The 20,000-nt window shown below is 34.7% G+C and overlaps 1 protein-coding gene across 1 annotated transcript in view; it reads left to right on the top strand.

The window, feature by feature from the left end:
* Positions 1-20,000, top strand: part of LOC137657736 (agrin-like) — a 640,734-nt gene that overhangs the window by 424,063 nt on the left and 196,671 nt on the right. The window contains exon 5 of the mRNA XM_068392194.1: positions 14,362-14,406. Within this exon, the coding sequence (XP_068248295.1) occupies positions 14,362-14,406 (45 nt within the window). The remainder of the gene's footprint in view (positions 1-14,361; positions 14,407-20,000) is intronic.

Genomic DNA, 20,000 nt, shown 5'->3' with positions numbered 1-20,000 from the left:
AATCTTAAAAGACTTTTTCAATAAGCCAATTTTTGTGCAATTCAAGAAGCAACACTGAATGTGTTTCTCAAAAGTAATTTTGCAATCAAGAATCACACCTAAAATTTTTAAGTTGTATATAGTACGGTTAAAGAAATATTATCAATGCAGAGATCTGAATGTTGAGAACCCACTGCCCTCTACTTACTCAAAATCATACTTTGAGTTTTGTCAGGATTCAACTTCATGCCTCATAATTTGCTCCATGCACTAATTTTAGCAATTATGGGAATCGGCAACCCCAGGACCACATCTAGGAGAGGTAATTAATGCAAAAAGAATAGCATCATCGGCATATGCAAGAAGTTTTATTTTCTAAGTCAAACTACATATCATTTGTGTATACAGTAGTATGAAAAGTAATGGGCCGAGAACACTACCCTGAGGAACGCCAGATATCATTCCTATACTCACTATGGTGCTCTTCAACAAATACTTAACAATTCAATAATGATGCCAAGAAAAGACCCATCCAGTCCAATCTTTAGGTTTGAGAACAATGGCCTCATGGTTAATACGGTCAAAGGCAGCACCAAAATTACGGCCAATCATTCAAACTTCCTGACCGCCTCGAGTAATTCACATACATATCACAGGTAGTTTATGAGATACTTGTTTGACATCCCTTCATATATATATATATATATATATATATATATATATATACTATATATATATATATATATATATATATATATATATATATATATATATATATATATATATATATATATATATATATATATGTATATATATATATATATATATATGAATGAATGTGTGTATATATATATGTATATATATATATATATATATATATGTTATAGTCTTACTAGAATGAAAAATACAAGTGACTATATATATATATATATATATATATGTGTGTGTGTGTGTGTGTGTGTGTGTTTGTGTGTGTATGTGTGTGTATGTATATATAAAAACATAATGATATTGACTTCGCGACTGCGGAGTGAAGACGCCCAAGTTACCGACTGTCCTATAAGCTCGAGCGAACCCTTCAGCCATCAAACCGGATCTCATATCTTGCCACGTTACCTCGTGTGAAAGATTGCAAAACTTTAACTGCTTTTTCCCCTAAACTTGATTTTGATGCTTTCAACATTCAGTGGCTGAGCTTGTAACTACTCTTCCGGGAAGTTCGAAGCGGGGATTCGATTTCACGTAACCAAGCCACGCTGTAGGCAATTTTACAGAATGAGGAAGTATGTCGATTTTTTATTTTTTATTCTATTTCATTTTATTTCAATAGCGGCGTTCTACCTGCCTTTTCGGGCAATATAATTTAGTTGAAGATTCCCAATTTCAACTAAACGGTAGGTGAGTTTCACAAGCAGTAGATAGATCCTATTTAAATTAGATCCAACAGTAAAGAAACGTCAAATAGGATCACTTTTGGGCTCATTTATCTTTAGTCAAATCATTTGGATGATTTAGCAATTGGTTTTTCTGTTGAGAGTTTATCTCTTGGCATTCTCTCCTGCTTTTCTATTGCCCGTGTGTTTGTGTTTCCTTTCATCTTTTATTTCAGTGTTTGCTTTTTTTGTCGAAGTTTGAGTAGCCTTTTTGAGATGTTTCTTTGTAACATCCCCTTATTTTGAATAATGAAAATGATGATAATAATTATTATTATTTAAGATTAATAATAATGATAATGATGATTATAATTATTATGATTAATAATAATTATAACGAAGATAATAATAGTGATAGTTATTATTGTATAAAAATCATCATCATCTTCATCATCGTTATTATAATCATCATAATTATTATTATTATTATTATTATTATTATTATTATTATTATTATTACTAACTTTTTAAATTGTTTATTAACACTACCACCTTAACCCAAGACCACTTAATTTCATTCCCAACGTGAATTATAGATATCCTTATGTCAATCGTTAATATTGTTATTATCATTTTCATCATCATCATCAACCTTATTATCGTTTTTTGGCTAATTAATTCCAAAGAGTTTAAAAAAAAATTGTCTCTGACAACAAGTGTTTGTGGATGCTTGCAAGATTGTTTCCTAGGTGCGACTGCGTTAAGAGACTTAACTGTGTCTCTAGTTCAATTCGTTTCTTCATTATTATCCGTTTTTAAAGGTCCTCGGTTAGATGGAGTAACTGATTTCCTTGGTCCCTATACCTATGCATTAGTTAAACCTACTTTTGCTTTAATGTTCCCTACGCCTGTATTTCAAAAAATATTTAATGTTGTTTTCTCGTTCCTGATACCACTGTATAAAAATGGTAGCTTTGTTTTTTCTTTCTCTATTCTTATACATAAAAGAAAACTTATTGTTGTTTTTTCCCGTTTCCAACACCTATGTATAGAAACATCTTTCGTTGTTTACCATTTGCAAAACTCGTTGATTTCCGAAGTGTTGACCTGCACATTCAAATGGAATGCAGACAGAGGTGGAGTGAAAAGAGTAATATCCTCTATAAATAGCATCGTCGAAAATCCGCGGAATAAAAATGAGGTGATCTGCTATGCTTTGCACGAATGAATTATTGAAAGATATTAAGATCGGGCATTTTAGTATCATGTTAAAACTCTCTAATCCTCCAGCATCACCGAGAGCAAATAGCCAAATTATTCTTATAGATAGACATTTTTTTTTTCTTTGTCAGAAAAACATAGCCTAACATTTTTTTTTCTTTCTTTTTTTTTTTTTTTTTTTTTTTTTTTTAGGTAGTGGTCTGTGAGGGGTTATTTTTCAATTCCGTCAATACGTAATTGTAATGGTGAAATTAATGTTCTTGTTTACTAAAAATTATAAAAAAAGTTTTTGGTCTTGTTATTTTATTTGCTATTTTAAAACTGACTGCAAACATGCGATGAACAATAGGAATACACTTGCAAACACCCATACAGACACGCATATATGTGTGTGTATCCATATATATATATATATATATATATATATATATATATATATATATATAAAACTATATAAATATATATATATATGTGTGTGTGTATTTATTTATTCATATATGTAAATATATATATATATATATATATATATATATATATATATATATATATATATATATATAGACACAGAGTGGGGAAATATGTTAGCGTGTGGCCATTTACATTTCAAATTAGGCACCATTTCACAAAGTCGAATATCCAGTTTCTGACGTTTCGTAAATAGTTTGTCTAATATGAAGGGATACCATGGAAAGAAATATGCAGCTGAAAAGCATAACTGGAATTTAAAGTATTAATAGGTTTAAAAAAAAAGTATTAGTACATGAATGGCAAGGTGAATAAGGAAAAAGTATTTTGGTGACGGAGGTCGATATGGGGAGAATGGAAGAAAATCATAAAAGAAATACGTTTGGGTTGACGTTCATGGAAAAAGAAAAGTAAGGATGGATAGGGAGGAAGAGAAATTTGGAATGGAAGGAAAACATAAAAATAATAGATGCAATATTGGATGTGTTTCGTGGAAGAAGAAAATCTGTAACAGATAGGGAAGTGGAGACGGTTGCAATATTAGAAAAAATGTGAAAAAGACGGAGGAAATATGTGATAAAATTCATGGGAGAGGAAGTGCAAGTATAGATAAAATAGGTATAAAAATTAAGTTAAGGAAAACAAATAAAAACAGATAAAGTAGTCGATAACATTTGTGAAAAAGAGAAGTAGTAAAAGTTAAGTAGAAAAAAAATATATAGTATGTTAGGAAAACACAAATGGTGGAGATAGCTAAGGAGATGAAGTGAGTAAAATGTAAATGGTGCCATAGAAAAGAGAAGATTTATAAAAGAGAAATCCCTGAAATTCAGATGAGTTTGGAGGGCAAAATGGGTTGGTATCGGCAAGAAGACGGAGAAATTTGGGCAAAGAATGAAAAAAAAAGATAGGTGAAGCTGATAAAAATGGTGAGAGAATGAAACTTTCTGGAGGTTTGAGTGTGTGCTTTGAACGATCCAGATAAAAGGAAAAAGTAGAACACTGAAATTGGAGAAAGGGAAGGGAAGAACTAGATGATTAAAGAGGAAGTGTTAAATAAAAGTACTATACAGAATAAATAGATATTGGTCGAAGAGCTAGAGAGAATTATGATGATATTTAAACGTACCTGATGGAAGATCTGTATGAATTGTAGACTGATACAGTGATAAATTGACAGTGAACGTCTTCGCTGGAATTGTTTAGTGGAAGAAAATGTCCTGATGATAGAAGTTAGAGAAAACCAAAGCTCTGAGGGTGAGAGACAACATTACGCTGATTTATTTTCTTTTATCCTTATTTGAAATGTTGAGAATTACAAACTTTTATGAAAATGGGAGGATTTTATTGGACGAGGGAGTGGGAAATAATGCGTGAAAGTAATTTGTTTATGTTTTGTATGATGGAATTGGATATGTATAAAGTTTGTGAAGACTGTGTCACGTGCGAATGTTTCTTTCACAAAATTTGCAACAACGTCACCGAGTAATTTTTCCTTTATTGGTGCATATTTGAAGATGCGTCTCCTTTTAAACAGTGTATAGCTTCAAATTTCCCAGCCATTAATTTCCAGTACGGATTTTGTTTGAAAGATGTAAAAATGTACTGGCAGCTGCATGACCTAATCACAAGGATCGAAACAGATTTGAGACAAGAGCACCCATGTGGAAATTATACTGAAGATACTATAATGAGCGAAGCATCAAATGATTATTGTTACCGAAAGAAAACAGGAAGGTTTTACATGGTAAATCCCTTCGGGCAATTGCTGTCATTCAACAAGCGAAACTGTTTCATCTCGACTTCAGACTTTTCTTATCCCTAACAGCATCGTCAAAGTAGGTCTTACGACGAAGGCTAACAAGTTTTTCAAAAGAAACTCAAGCTGCTTTGCCGAAGTTAGAGAAATTGATAGAAATGTCAGACTCAGAATATTCCTCTTTTTAGTTGTTCGTTTCAAAGAACTTAGCTTCATTGGCTTGTAAGTACTGTATAAACTCCTTGAACAGTCTTGGGATAGGGCGTGGGACTATTAACCCATACAAAAATACTTGGTGAGAGTGAGGTATATAGTATCTTCTGGAACCGTTTTTTTTTCCAAATGGGAAAAGCATGTTGAAGAACATATAAAAATAGATAGATAGATATATCTTTATTTGTATATATATATATATATATATATATATATATATATATATAATTCATATATATATATATATATATATATATATATATATATATGTTTATATATATTTATATATATAAATATATATTTATATATATATAAATATATATATATATATATATATATATATATATATATATATGTATGTATGTATGTATGTATGTATATATATATATATATATATATATATATATATATATATATATATATATATATATATATATATATATATACATATATATATTATTTATTTATGCATAGATATCAAATGGTTTGCTCGTGTGGAACGGATGGAAGGCCATAAGTTAGGGAAAGAGGTTTGTACAGCACGTGTTTTATAGACGTTCGTACACTAATTTTTTTCTTTTTTATCTTTTCACTCGCTCTTCTCTGCACTGGCAATAAACTAACCTGTATAATCCTAATAGCTCATGTTTAATTTTTTTTTAAATATTGTGACGTTCTTGCTTGCAAGTCCTGGTATTTAAGCTCAATGTCTGTTTAATAAAGTTTAGTTGTATCCACCTTGCCTCACAGTTATCACGTAACAGGCGCCTTGAACATTGGTAACCACCAGTGTGTCTAGCTCCCTCCCGCCTTCCCCCTTACTACTTGTCTTACTGTTTGATGATTCCGCCCTCCGCCCCTGACTCTTCTATCAACACCACACCCATGAAACTACTGCCCTTCGCCAGTACAGAGGCATTCGCCTGGTTTCAGCGCACCGAGGTCCAGTTTCGCATTAAGGGCATGACTCTCTCAAGCACCAAAGCAGACTATGTTTTCACGGCGATCCCCGGAGACACTCCTGGAAATCTTACATTAGCTTTGCAACAAAGGGGAAACCCCCTTGCATATTACACCTCAAAACATACATCGTAGAGCAGTACTCACTATCGCCAGCTGCCGTACGGCCAAACTTTTTCAGCTGTCTCGACAACCGTTATGGAACCAAATGGCTTAGCTCGATCTCAGGAAAATGACCATTATCGCTCACTTGCAACCTGCCACAGGTGGCTTTCCGTGGCTGGTGAACCTACTTTGTGCCCTTTGGATACAACACCTACACTAACTTGTACGCGCTGCCATCCCCGACGTCAGTACCTGCCCATGAAGGACCTGATGACTAAACTCGATGCTCTTATGGACAGCCACTTCACCACCTTCACGACCTCCATAACGCCTCCACTCCTGACAAAGAGGAAAACTATTCAACATCGACAGAAGCTGACGTGAAGGCAGTATGACACAGACTTCCACCCTGTGGTGTGCCAGAGAGGTGATAAAGCCGCCCACCACCCACGTATACCACCACTCGCTCACGACCCGACCAATGACCTCTACAGCCACTTACTGTCGCCCATCAGCCGCAGTTATGCTACTACCACTCCGCATTCTGGTCTGCTGCAAAGAAATGTGCGAACGGTTGTCAGTAGCCAAAAAAACCTGTAAGTAGGCCATCGCTTGTGGCGGTGGCCTCCCCTGTCACTAATCTTTTCTTTTTTACATGAAGCAGGTACGGTTGTGCGATTTTTTTAGACATGGGTACTTGCTGCTCTCTTCTACCAAGGCCACTCTCCAGGATACACCATAGTCTGTCTAAGCCTGCCTACATCCACCTGATCTGCGATCTCCACCTATGGTGTGTGAAAGTATCACATTATTGTTAGTAAGCGGCAAATATATTTGGAAGTTTCTTGTTGCTGATGTCACAAGGATGCCTACGCCCACCTCCTCATGTCATACCCAGAAGTCTTAAGTCCAGAACGTCTCCAAACCTCCACGGTTAATGCCAGACAGGGTATTTCTCACCAGATCAAAATGACGGGGCTCCAGTGTTCACCAAATTCAGGCGTCTGGCACCTAATCTTTTGGCAGCCACCAAACAAACGTTCATCAAAATGGATGAAATGGGCCTTTGCCAAAAGGCCTCTAGCACATGGTCATCACCCTTACTCATCGTTCTAAAGAAGGATGGCTCTCTGTGTTCGTGTGGGGATTACAGGTGTTTAAACATATAGACAGAAGCGGATCACTACCCCTTCCCAAACATCGCCGACTTAACCTCCTACTTGCACAAAGTGAAGGTTTTCTCCACGCGCGACCTCCTGAAGCGGTATTATTAGGTCTCCATGAACCCAGAAGACATCTCCAAGACCCCCATCACCATCCCCTGCTGTACATACACTTTCAATTACTCCTGTTTTGGCCTACAAAATGCTGGAGCCACTTTTAGGGGACCTCCCCTTCTGTGTATGTTATGTGGCTTGTTTTGGGCTACAAAATGCTGGAGCCACTTTTAGGGGACCTCCCCTTCTGTGTATGTTATGTGGCTTGTTTTGGGCTACAAAATGCTGGAGCCACTTTTAGGGGACCTCCCCTTCTGTGTATGTTATGTGGACAATTTAATTGCGTTCTCTTCCTCCAAAGAGGAACACCTCCATCACCTATGCATTGTGCTCGACTGCTTACACCATAACGGCCTTGTAGTCCAGTACGACTAGTGTACCTTTGGTGCTAATGAAGTAGCGTTCTTAGGGCACCACATCACGCCTGAAAGATTCCACCCCTCCCTGAGAAGGTAGCAACTGTCCAGAACTTTTTACGCCCTCGACCATCAAAAAACTAAGAATTCTTGGGCATGATCAAATATTATCATCGTTTCCTGCCAGCCATTGCTGCCACTCTTGCCGCCCTCTATGCCTCTCTCAAGGGCAAGCCAAAATACCTGAAGTGGAGTCCCCTTCATATAGCGGCCGTCTGCAATGCAAAGAATGCCCTATCAACCGCTGCTGCTCTCACTTCTCCTGTGCCACATGCACCCCTCCTTTTCTCCACTGATGCCAGTGACGTCGCTATTTGTGCAGCACTGGACCAAGTGGTCAACACCTTGCCCTGCCCACTACCCTTCTTCAATAGAAAATTGTCCAAGTTAGAATCCAGCTACTCTACCTTCGATCGGGAATTTCTGGCAGTGCACTTGGCTATCCGTTACTTTTGCCACTTCTTAGAAGATACGCATGGACCACATGCCTCTAGTGTGTGCCTTCACTCCAATGCTTGTTCCGCCCATCAACGCCGACATCTTTCCGCCATGGCTGAATACAATTGCACCCTACAACAAATCCCTTGGAAAATTAATCCCGTTTCTGACGCCTTGTCAAGAAACATATTGGCTGCCATTCACCTGCAATTAGATTACAACACCATGGCTGAAGCCCAACGAGAAGATCCAAAGTACCAAACATGTAGGACATCCTGTACATCCCTCTGTTGGGAATACGTCCCCCTGAACGACTCCAACGCCACCCTCCTCTGTAATGCCAGTACTAGTATACCAAGACCATGGATACCTGCTCTCATATGCCGACAGGTGTTTGATTTCATTCATGGCCTTTCACATCCCTCGCACTGATCAACTGCACAGCTACTGAAGATGAAGTTCATTTGGCACGGCATCACTAAGTATTTTAAGGATTGGGTACACGCGTGTACTTCATGCTAAACCTCAAAAGTACATCAACACACAAAATAAAGAATGGACACCTTTCCTCAACCTCGTGTCGTTTTGCCCACATTCACGTCGACATAGTACGTCCCCTACCCACATCACAAGAATATCATTACCTGTTTACTGTCATTGACTGCTCCACTTGTTGGCCTGAAGCCATTCCCAGGAAAAATACGCTTCATTTACATTTCCTCCTAGGACTAAGAACCACTCCTAAAGGTGCTCTGGATGTCTTGGCAGCTGAAAATATTTTCCGTCTACAAGTTCCTCCAATAATCTCCAGCGCCTTTGTCAAGCTGTGAGAAAATGTACTCCTTTCCGGCAGATTTACAAACCTCCAGTGATGCAACACATACCGACAAATCTACCCTCAGCAATACATGTTTTCATTCCCAACGACACTGCCTACAGTACGCCTCTCAAGAGTAGGGGACTCTATTTCACATGTTATTTTTTTTTTGGGGGGGGAGTCATGTACTGAATGTGTTTCATACACGCTCTTACACTGTAACGTTTTTTTTTTTCATTTTTCTTTTTTTTTCCTTACCACTCCCTCTCCCATGTGCTGTTAAAAAACAGACTTTTATAAGGCTGAAAGTCATGATTAATTTTGTTTCAATTTTTTTGACGTTCTTGCTCGCACTTCCTGGTTTTTAAGATTGATGTCTGTTTAATAAGTTTAGTTGAATTCACCTCGCCTTTCAGTTATCACCTAACTGGCACTTCGCACAGGTTACTATCTGCAAGTATTGGAAAAGAGGACAGCAAACCACATAAAAGTGCTTTTGGATGAAGTTTAAAAGGTAATGAGAAAGAAAATATTAATTATCCCAAAAGGAGAGCATTTGTACTATAGAAACAATGGTGATTGAAGCAATATGCGAATGTGATTTGGTTTTGATACACTGCTGATGAGCTTTATGTATATATGTATGAAGAGGCTAAGTATCTAAAGTTCTCCACACAGGGGTTTCATCCAGTTTTTGCCAGATGAGGTAGAAATATCTCCGTAACTATTATGCTGCTTTTCTCCGAGACACCCCCATCAGGGAAAAGGGCGTCTTTAAAAAATAAGAAAATGTCAGAGCAAGGGAAGCGTGCTCCTCTAATGCGCGAATTTCCTTTCTAGCGGAAAGGTGTGTTAAGTCTCCCTTTCCTCAATCTCATTTTTTATTCTTTTTCTTTTTTGGTGTATTCCAGCGACTTTTACGGACAGAAGCTCATTCGATTGAAAATGAAATTTGGGCCACTTCACTTGCATAAAAGGCGAGTGCAAGTCATTTTCCCGAAACGTTCCCTCGATGCTGGAAGCTGCGAAGTCTAGCATAGGTCGGATGGTGGGAAGGCGTTCGATCCTGGAAAAATGGAAAATATCAAGCGTAATAAAGCTTTTACATTTCAGCATTAGCTGAGGTTGCTTGATTGATTTTTTGACGTACGGCAGCGGTTATCGTCGACGAAAAACACGAGATTTTTTCAAGTTGAAATATTGGACATGTCCTGGAATTTATTTCCTGAAATAGGGAAAATGTTCCACGAAAACACAAAGGAAAGATTATATATATATATATATATATATATATATATATATATATATAATATGTACATGTCCCGGCAAAAATGACGGGTAAATATTTAGATAGATATGCACACTCACGCACACGCACTCACTCTTAACAGGGAATGACAAATACTTCTCACCCTACCCGAGGGACGGGGAGGGAGGGCGTAACCAGAAAGATATATATATATATATATATATATATATATATATATATATATATATATATAGATATATATATATATATATATATATATATATATATATATATATCCAGACACTTACTCTATTATATAGAGCAGATTCTTAACTATTTTTGTATATTGAATCATTTAACATGATATATGACTATACCAGACTCTAGTAATGTACAGTAGTTTCTCTAAGGTCATTCGAATGGTACAGATATATTTTTTTACCTTGCCGCTTAGCCGCTCTATAGTAAAGAAAGTTGAAACATTTGGAAAAAAAAAAAAACAACGCTATATTTCTACCTATTCACTTACCTTAATTATGAAATCAGCTGTACAAACCATAAATGATTCGTCTTCTCCAAAATAATTTATCAAGCTCAATACATCTGAATTGTCTTAATTTGATTAATAATTCCATGAGAGAGGCAATAATACTTGAACTTAAAGATTATTTATCAAGTTGAACATTGACAAATATCAAACGAAAGCTTCTGTAAGAGAACCAATTTACCCAAGCTTCCCTAAGATAATTCAATCAAGCTCTTTCCTTAGATCTCCAAGCAAGCTCAAGTTACTTTAGAATGCCAAGTTGAGCTCCAGCGTAGATAGGAAACAGAAGATCCAACCACTGATGCTTTATACAAAGGAACTTTGCATTGAAGTTAAATGTTTGATTGATTTGATTAAACGAATATCCGGGACAAATTATAAGGAAAACTTGATAAGAAATTGGAATGTTCTATATCATTTATGATTAGGATTAATTGCTTGTACATTATCAGATGTGTTTCCGAGTGTATCTATTTATACATAATGGTTAGAAGCATTAAGATATGATAAAAAACATGATAAGAAGTAAGGACATGGAAAAAGATTAGTCAGTACGTTGGGCAGTTAAGATAGTGAAAATGCAGTTCGATAGGTGGGTGAAAAGCCTGTGTAGTTCGAAACTTATGGTAGGAATGAGAAAAGTTGGTGCCATGAAGTTTTTGGATAGATAATGTTGAAAGGTTGAAACTAGAGGCTTTACACTCGGGGTGAGATTCCTTAAAAGATAGAGGTGAATGATGCAGAGCTCGTGTGTGATGTGGAGGCGATATTGATGGTGAGGGCGATGATTTTGTAGTTATGCGAAAGGGCTGACGGTATGGAACGCTCCTATTTTTCTATATGAACTCTTCTATTTGTCAATGTGAAGTGTATTATCACTGGATTAAAATAAAAGAACAAATTGCTGATGATCTGGGATTTTTCTGCAAAAGACTTCCTACAGGCAATAACGGGAATTGTTTTAATCTCTGATCACAGTAATACATTTCTTGATCAATGTTACTTTGTTAATAAATCATAGAATCGTATCTGATCAGTTTGCACGTATATAGCGTGGTTATCTTGAACGTCATTGAAAAGTATTCATCAATTTTCACTGAAACAAAACTGCAGTACATGTATACCTCCTCTGTATCGATAGAACTTGACCACCTGTCCATGCATGAGAGGTAGACAGAGAAATACATAGGCATACACACATGCAGATACTGGATGACAATAAAAAAAAGGAAGAATAGCAGCGAGACGAACATAGCCATAAAGGAAAACAAGGAAACATAGGCAAGGCAGACAAAGAGAAAGAAAGATAAAGAGAGGAGATGAGAGAGGGAAGAACATTTTTTCTTTCATACTAGGACCTACAAATAACATCCCTGGGAGGCAAACAAGCCAACTGACAAAAAAGAAAAAAAAAAGGAAAGTTAAAAATGAACCGGGTGCGGAAAGGGGACGAGAAGGCGATAGAGTGAAAAATAAAATAGAGAAAAAAAACCTTTTTAAGTCATACGAGGAAAAGAGCCCTGATTTAATTGTACTCTTGGAGCTAGCAGTGTGTCTAATTCGGAAATAAAATGGAAAAAATGGTGTGAATTGTTTTATTTATTTTTTCCTGTTAGGTGAAATCCCATACACAGCCATAAGCTGATTGTGACTTTACCTGAAGAATTCCATTTATAAAGAACTTTGGAGGATTAAGGCTTTCATTGTCTTTTTCTTTTTTTTACTTAATTTAAACATATTAGAATGTATACTACCAACCAATTCTTTTTCGCTTAAGGGGTTAACTACTGTAATGTAATTGTTCAGTGGCTACTTCCCTCTTGGTAAGGGTAGAAGAGACTCTTTAGCTATGGTAAGCATCTCGTATAGGAGAAGGACACTCCAAAATCAAACCATTGTTTTCTAGTCTTGGGTAGTGCTATAGCCTCTGTACCATGGCATTCTCTCTCTTGGATTAGAATTCTGCTGTTCTATCTTATATCTCTCTCTCCTGTTTTAGTAAGTTTTTTATAGTTCTAAGATCTAATTTAATGTTCTTACTGTTCTTAATATATTCAATTTTGACTGTTTATTACCTGTAGATTTTTATTTCCTTTTTTGTTTTCCTCACCGGGCTATTTTTCCCTGTTGGAGCCCTTGGGCTTATAGCATTTGCTTTTCCAATTAGGGTTATAGCTTACCTTGTAATAATAATAATAATAATAATAATAATAATAATAATCCTGTGAGTACATGAATTAATGTATAAGTGCACATATTTCTGTACTATATGTATCAACAAAATCACGGTAAATATATAAAAAAAGTGTTTATAGTAAAATATTAAATATAGTATATAAGAGTTCAGTTAATTCTGAATTTTTCATTGATTAAGGAAATGCTATAGAAAAAAAAATCCTCTAGGTAAATAATAAAACCCAAACCGGTTTTTTTTTTTTTTTGTCGTGTTATGTCACCTTATGAATGAAGACTTCACTAAGGTACAGAAGCATTTTGTCAATTGGTAATTTCATCGTCTCCACATACGCATAGGAGATTTAAAACAGCAGAAAAAAATTTGCATTAAAATATCAAGTTAATGAACAGTAGGAGACAGTGTTGTATCACACGTACTTAAGGTGATCATTTCATACTATCAACATTTCAGGCATAAAGAGGAATGATTTTAGTTTAGATTGTCTTAGCAAATTACTTAGAATCCTCATCTGCTTCAACAGTAACACTGTCAATGCTAATGGTAAGTTGAAAGGAATCTTCATTATTTAAACTATTGAGATTAATTCCTTTGGTAAACACCAAAAAAAAAGCATTCAAAAACTGCAAACCTCCACCAAGGTCTGGAAATTCACCCTTTTAAAGTTAAGTTCATCCCAGAAGATACTTTCCAATCGTTTCAAAAATCGAATTACTTGTTGCCAATTACGAGGCAACAGGAGAGCGTGGGGGGTTGCTTTTATATATATATATATATATATATATATATATATATATATATATATATATATATGTCTTCCCGGTCACACTTCCAGATCATGTGAACCGTCACACAACTTTTTTTTGTGTAATCCAGCCTAGAAACAACTAAATCGAGCAGAGAACACAAAATTGTTATTATTATTATTATTATTATTGTTGTTGTTGTTGTTGTTGTTGTTGTTGTTGTTGTTGTTGTTGTTGTTGTTGTTGTTGTTGTTGTTATTATTATTATTATTATTATTATTGATAGCTAACCTGCAACCTTATTTTGAAAAGAAGTATCCCACTGTCCAAGGGGCCACAACATAGAAAGCAGTCAAGTACAGACATATAAACAGAGATAAAGAATAAACGGTAAAATAGGAATAGAAAAATTATACCAATAACAATGTGAGCATGATTATATAAAGAGAAGAGGCAATTAATTACCCCCTTACAATCATAACAGATTTTTGGATTAAAAGCTTCGAACGTTTCACTAAAATCTAGTTTAATGAAGCAATTTGAGCAGACTGGCTTTTGCCAATTTGTGTCCAATTCCTAACGTTAATCCTTTGTCTTTTCAGATGTGGCCGATGAAGTCAAATCAAGAGGTTCCGAGAGTGAATTTGGTAAGTGAGCATATACTCTGCTTTTATTTGTCTTCCTTTATTTTCAATCATTTTCTTTTATCAATATGTATTCTTTGTCCCTCTGGGAATCAAGTTTTATGGATGCATTTCAATTGTATTCTCATAATTTCTAGAGATAGTGAGTGTATATCTATAGTATAAATAATCTTAATTGCACACTCGCTATGAGTTAAATAGCCATAGAAATGAATTTTACTGTTAACCTCATAGTATAATGTACTTATTTATCAAAGAAACTGATTCTATAGAGCGACTTTGTAATCTCCACTAGTTATAAAGATTATGTAGACGATACAAGTAAGTCGCTAAGAGTTTCCCAACTCGCCGATCAGCTTTCCTTAGTTGACGGAAACATCTAGGAAGAGACCCGCCAACTTTCACCATCTTTCCCCTTTCCCATTAAATGATTTCCTCGGCTAAACGTATCAGCATATGGAGCCATATCAGGATATAGGCACTCTCCTGATTAGAGTCGAAATTGCTTCTGCATAACAATCGGCATCTCCAGAAATCTTACTCAGCGTTGGCCAGGATTTGAATTTCACGCGCCATATCTTAAATTCTTCTTCTCCCTCGTTTGAGTCTCGTCATTCCCGGCAGGAGGAACAAAGTCTAGGACCAGATCCTGTGTCTTAGCAGAGAGGATTTTCCCCGTCCAAAGAAACATATCAATAAAATACGACGGTAGCCTCTGTTACAGGCACCGTGTCCATATCGTTTACACTTCCTTGGTTTGAGTATTTGGAAAGTAATGTCACCAGTGAGCATTCAAAATCTTGGTTAAAATAGATAAATATGTAAAATGATGAATTATTCAGAAAATAACAATTTATTTAAATTCAGTTTGTTAAGAAAGATTCCGATTTTTTATAGTGGTAAACAGACTTGGAACAGCTTACTGAAAAATCCTTTGTGCAGCTAATGCTCTTAATTATATAAATGATATATATATATATATATATATATATATATATATATATATATATATATATATATACACACACATATATATATATATATATATATATATATATATATACTTACATATATATATGATATATATATATATATAAATATATATATATATATATATATATATATATATATATATATATATATATATATATATTATATATATAGTATACATATAAGTACGTATGTGTTTGTACAAGAATACCTCTACTTCTCTGAAACGTACAAGTACATTGAAACTTGTTCCACTGTAAAAATTTCAGCTTCAACAATAAGCAAATGAAAACGGATTAATTATTTCCGAATTATATAAAAATAGTTGAAATACCTGGCAATTTCTCATCGAGAAAGCTGTCGCTAATGGCATCACATGGCTCACTGCTTCTCTTGTTCGAAATATCTCTTTAGTAAGAGCTAACTTGTTAATTAGTTCTCTCTCTCTCTCTCTCGCTCTCTCTCTCTCTCTCTCTCTCTCTCTCTCTCTCTCTCTCTCTCTCTCTCTCTCTCTCTCTCTCTGGTATATATATATATATATATATATATATATATATATATATATACATATATACATATATATATATATATATATATATATATATATATATATATTCATATACATATATATATATATGTCTGTGTGTGTGTTTGTGTGTGCTTGCGTAAGACAGAATACAACAGAACTTGAAAATTATATTAACAGGCCACCCTTCCCAGACTAGAATTAGAACTTCCTCCAATTTAAATCGTGGTCAGGGTCGAACCTCTTAACAAATAATGTAAATACCCATGCGTTTAACTTACAAGCTGATTTTCGGCCTTTTATCTGATTTCTTGAAGTTATGTGGTGTGACGGTGCCGAGAGAGAGGTTATGACTCAAAGGCAGGAAGCAATCAACTGAGTTGTTCATTTAAGAACACTCTCCTTTATATATAAAATCTCAAAGCAACAAGAATTATCATGTTCAAATATTGACAATGTTACAGAGGAGAAAAGCAGACATGAAATTTCATGTTCGTTTTAGTGCGAGGGAAGAGCGAAGATACAAGCATATATACAAAAGGAATTATGTACAATTGTGTGACACACGGTTGGTACAGTGGTGTAAATTTAGAGTCCTACGTTATTATGGAATTCCTCCTATATATGTAAATTTGATTAAGTCTGTTCATGAGCATAGCAAGGGCAAATTTTATGTTAATGGAGTTTAATCAAATGAATTTCCAGTAAATAGCGGAGTACTCCAAGGAAATGTGTTGTCACCTATGTTGTTTATCCTCCTCGTGGATTTTGTCATGCGTAGAACGGTCAGAGATGGTGAGGAAGGATTGGACTGGGTTGGTGATAGGAATTTAGCAGACTTAGAGTAGGCTGATGATGGTTGCATTGTTAGCAGAAGAACGCAGGATTTGCAATGCTTGTTTACCAAAATGCATGAAATGTCACACGAAGTTGGGCTGAAGATAAATAGAAGAAAGACAGAGATGATGAGAATGGAGTATGTAATGGAAGATGAAGTATCATTGGAAAGAGAAAGGATTTATGAGGTAGAATCATTTAAGTATTTAGGAACTATGATCTCCAATACAGGGTCTTTAGAATTAGAGTTTAGTGAGAATGGAAAAAGCAAATCAGACAGTGGTTAAGTTAAGTAAAATTTGGAAATGTAATCAGACTATATATCAGTTTAGTGAGATCGGTGTTACTATATGCACATGAGTCATGATATGACAACGAAACAATCTCCAATAGATTTAGAAGATTTGAGAACAAAGCCCTCAGAAGGATATTGGGAGTTAAATGGGAGGACAGGATTAGAAATGAGACTATAAGAGAGATTACTCGAGTGCCATGTGTTGATGAGATCATGATGAAGGGTAGATGGAGATTAGCACACCAAACGTTCAGCTGGGGTCCACAAGGCAATAGAAGAATTGGAAGGCCCTGGCCTACATGGCTGAGGACTACGAAGCGCGAAGTAAGAGATGATGAATGGAGAAGTATTGAATTAAAAGGTCAAGACAGAGACGAGTGGCAAAATTTAACTGAGGCCCTTTGCGTCAATAGACGTAGGAGGTGATGATAATGATGAAATTTAATAACAGACTATCCTACAGACACACATACAAACACACACTATTTTTTTCAAGTGTATACTGGATATTTTCAACGTTTTAAGGTTGAACACAGTAGACATGTGAATAATAGTTTAGAAGTGAACTCGATTCTAACAATAGGGAGCCTGGGGGCTAAACCTCTTAGTCTCAGAGCAAACCATCTCGTCCCTAACTCGCAGGGACAGTAAGGCAGTGTTTAAATTTCATCTATAAGACCTGAGTGGCAAGTCGACGGTTATATAAAACACTACTATATCATATATTCAGTATATATATATATATATATATATATATATATATATATATATATATATATATATGGCTAATTTGAATATGAAAAACACGTCTAAATGTGCAAAATTTATCATATATATATATATATATATATATATATATATATATATATATATAAGTATGTTTATATATACATGTAATTATATATACAGTGTATATTTACACACACACACACACACACACATATATATATATATATATATATATATATATATATATATATATATATATATATATGTATATATGTATATATGTATATATATATATATGCGTGTGTGTGTGGATGTGTGTAGGTGTGTTTGTGTGTGTGTGTGGATGTGTGTAGGTGTGTTTGTGTGTGTGTTAAAAGGTTCCATAATGATATAGGACGTGTATAAAACTATGTGCATTTTTCTAGATTACACAACGAATTTTAAGGATTTCGCTCATCATCTTTGGACTTGGTCACTAAAACTATTATAACCATACATTTCAGAGGCCCATATGGTGAAAGAATACACACACGCATATATATATATATATATATATATATATATATATATATATATATATATATACATATATATATATATACATATGTGTGTGTATATATATATATATATATATATATATATATATATATATATATATATATATTATTTTCCTATATGGAAAAGCAGGATGCTATAAGCCCAGGGGCTCCAACAGGGAAAATAGCCCTGTGAGGAAAGAAAACAAGGAAAAATAAAATATTTTAAGAACAGTAACAGCATTAAAATAAATATTTCCTATACAAACTATAAAAACTTTAACAAAACAAGAAGAAGAGAAACAAGAGAATAGTGTGTCCGAGTGTACCATCAAGCAAGTGAACTCTAACCCAAGACAGTCGAATGCTATGGTACAGAGGCTATGGCACTACCCAAGACTAGAGAACAATGGTTTGATTTTGGACTGTCCTTCTCGTAGAATATCTGCTTCCCATAGCAAAAGAGTCTCTTCTACCCTTACCAAGAGGAAAGTAGCCACTGAACAATTACTGTGAAGTAGTTAACCCCTTGGGTGAAGGAGAATTGTTTGGTAATCTGTGTTATCAGGTGTATAAGGACAGAGAAGAATGTGAAAAGATTACGCATGTGTAGGCAAATAGAAAATCCAATGTAGTACTGTTTGACCAGTCAAAGGACGCCATAACTCTCTAGCGGTAGTATCTCACTGTGTGGCTGCTGCCCTGGCTAACCTATTACCTATAAATATACAGTATATATATATATATATATATATATATATATATATATATATATATGTGTGTGTGTGTGTGTGTGTGTATATATATATATATATATATATATATGTGTGTGTGTGTGTGTGTGTGTGTGTGTATATATATATATATATATATATATATATATATATATATATATATATATATATCTGTGTGTATATATATATATATATATATATATATATATATATATATATATATATATATATACAGTATATATTATATAAAACCGTATTTAGTGGAATTTAGAGCTTAAGGTAAAATAGATAAACATTTTCCTCATGATAGAATGACAGCGTCACCATTAAGGTAGAGGGAAAAGGATAATAGAATGATTTGATTCTCTTTCAAACGAAGGTCTCTAAGTCTACAGAAAAAGAATAAAAGGTTGGGTGGTGATTGATTGGACCATGTCTTGGAGAGAGGAAGACAAGTCGTAGGAAATGGAATCTTAGAAAGGAATTCCAATGCTTGTTGATTAATTGAAGGAAAATGGAATCGTAAAAAGAAATATCAAAGCTTGTTAATTAATTGAAGGAAAATGGAATCGAAAAAAGAAATTCCAAAGCTTTTTATATGAACGAAAATTGAATTGAAGAAAAAAATTCCAAAGCTTGTTAGCTGAAGGAAAATGGAATCACAGAAATTCCAAATCCTGTTAGCTGAAGGAAAATGGAATTGAAGAAAAAAATTCTAAAGCTTGTTAGCTGAAGGAAAATGGAATTGAAGAATGGCATTCTAAAGCTTGTAATTTGAAGGAAAATTAAACAGAAGAAATAAATTCCAGAGCTGTTAATCTATTAACTGAAAAAAAATTGGGATTGAAGAAAGAAATTCCAAAGCTTGTTAGCTGAAGGAATATGGAATTGGAGATAGACATTCTGAAGCTTGTAATCTGAGGGAAAATCAAATTGAAGAAAGAAATTCC

The sequence above is a fragment of the Palaemon carinicauda genome, chromosome 18 (assembly GCF_036898095.1).
Source record: "Palaemon carinicauda isolate YSFRI2023 chromosome 18, ASM3689809v2, whole genome shotgun sequence".
Lineage (NCBI taxonomy): Eukaryota > Metazoa > Arthropoda > Malacostraca > Decapoda > Palaemonidae > Palaemon > Palaemon carinicauda.
This window is presented reverse-complemented; position numbering and strand designations above follow the sequence as displayed.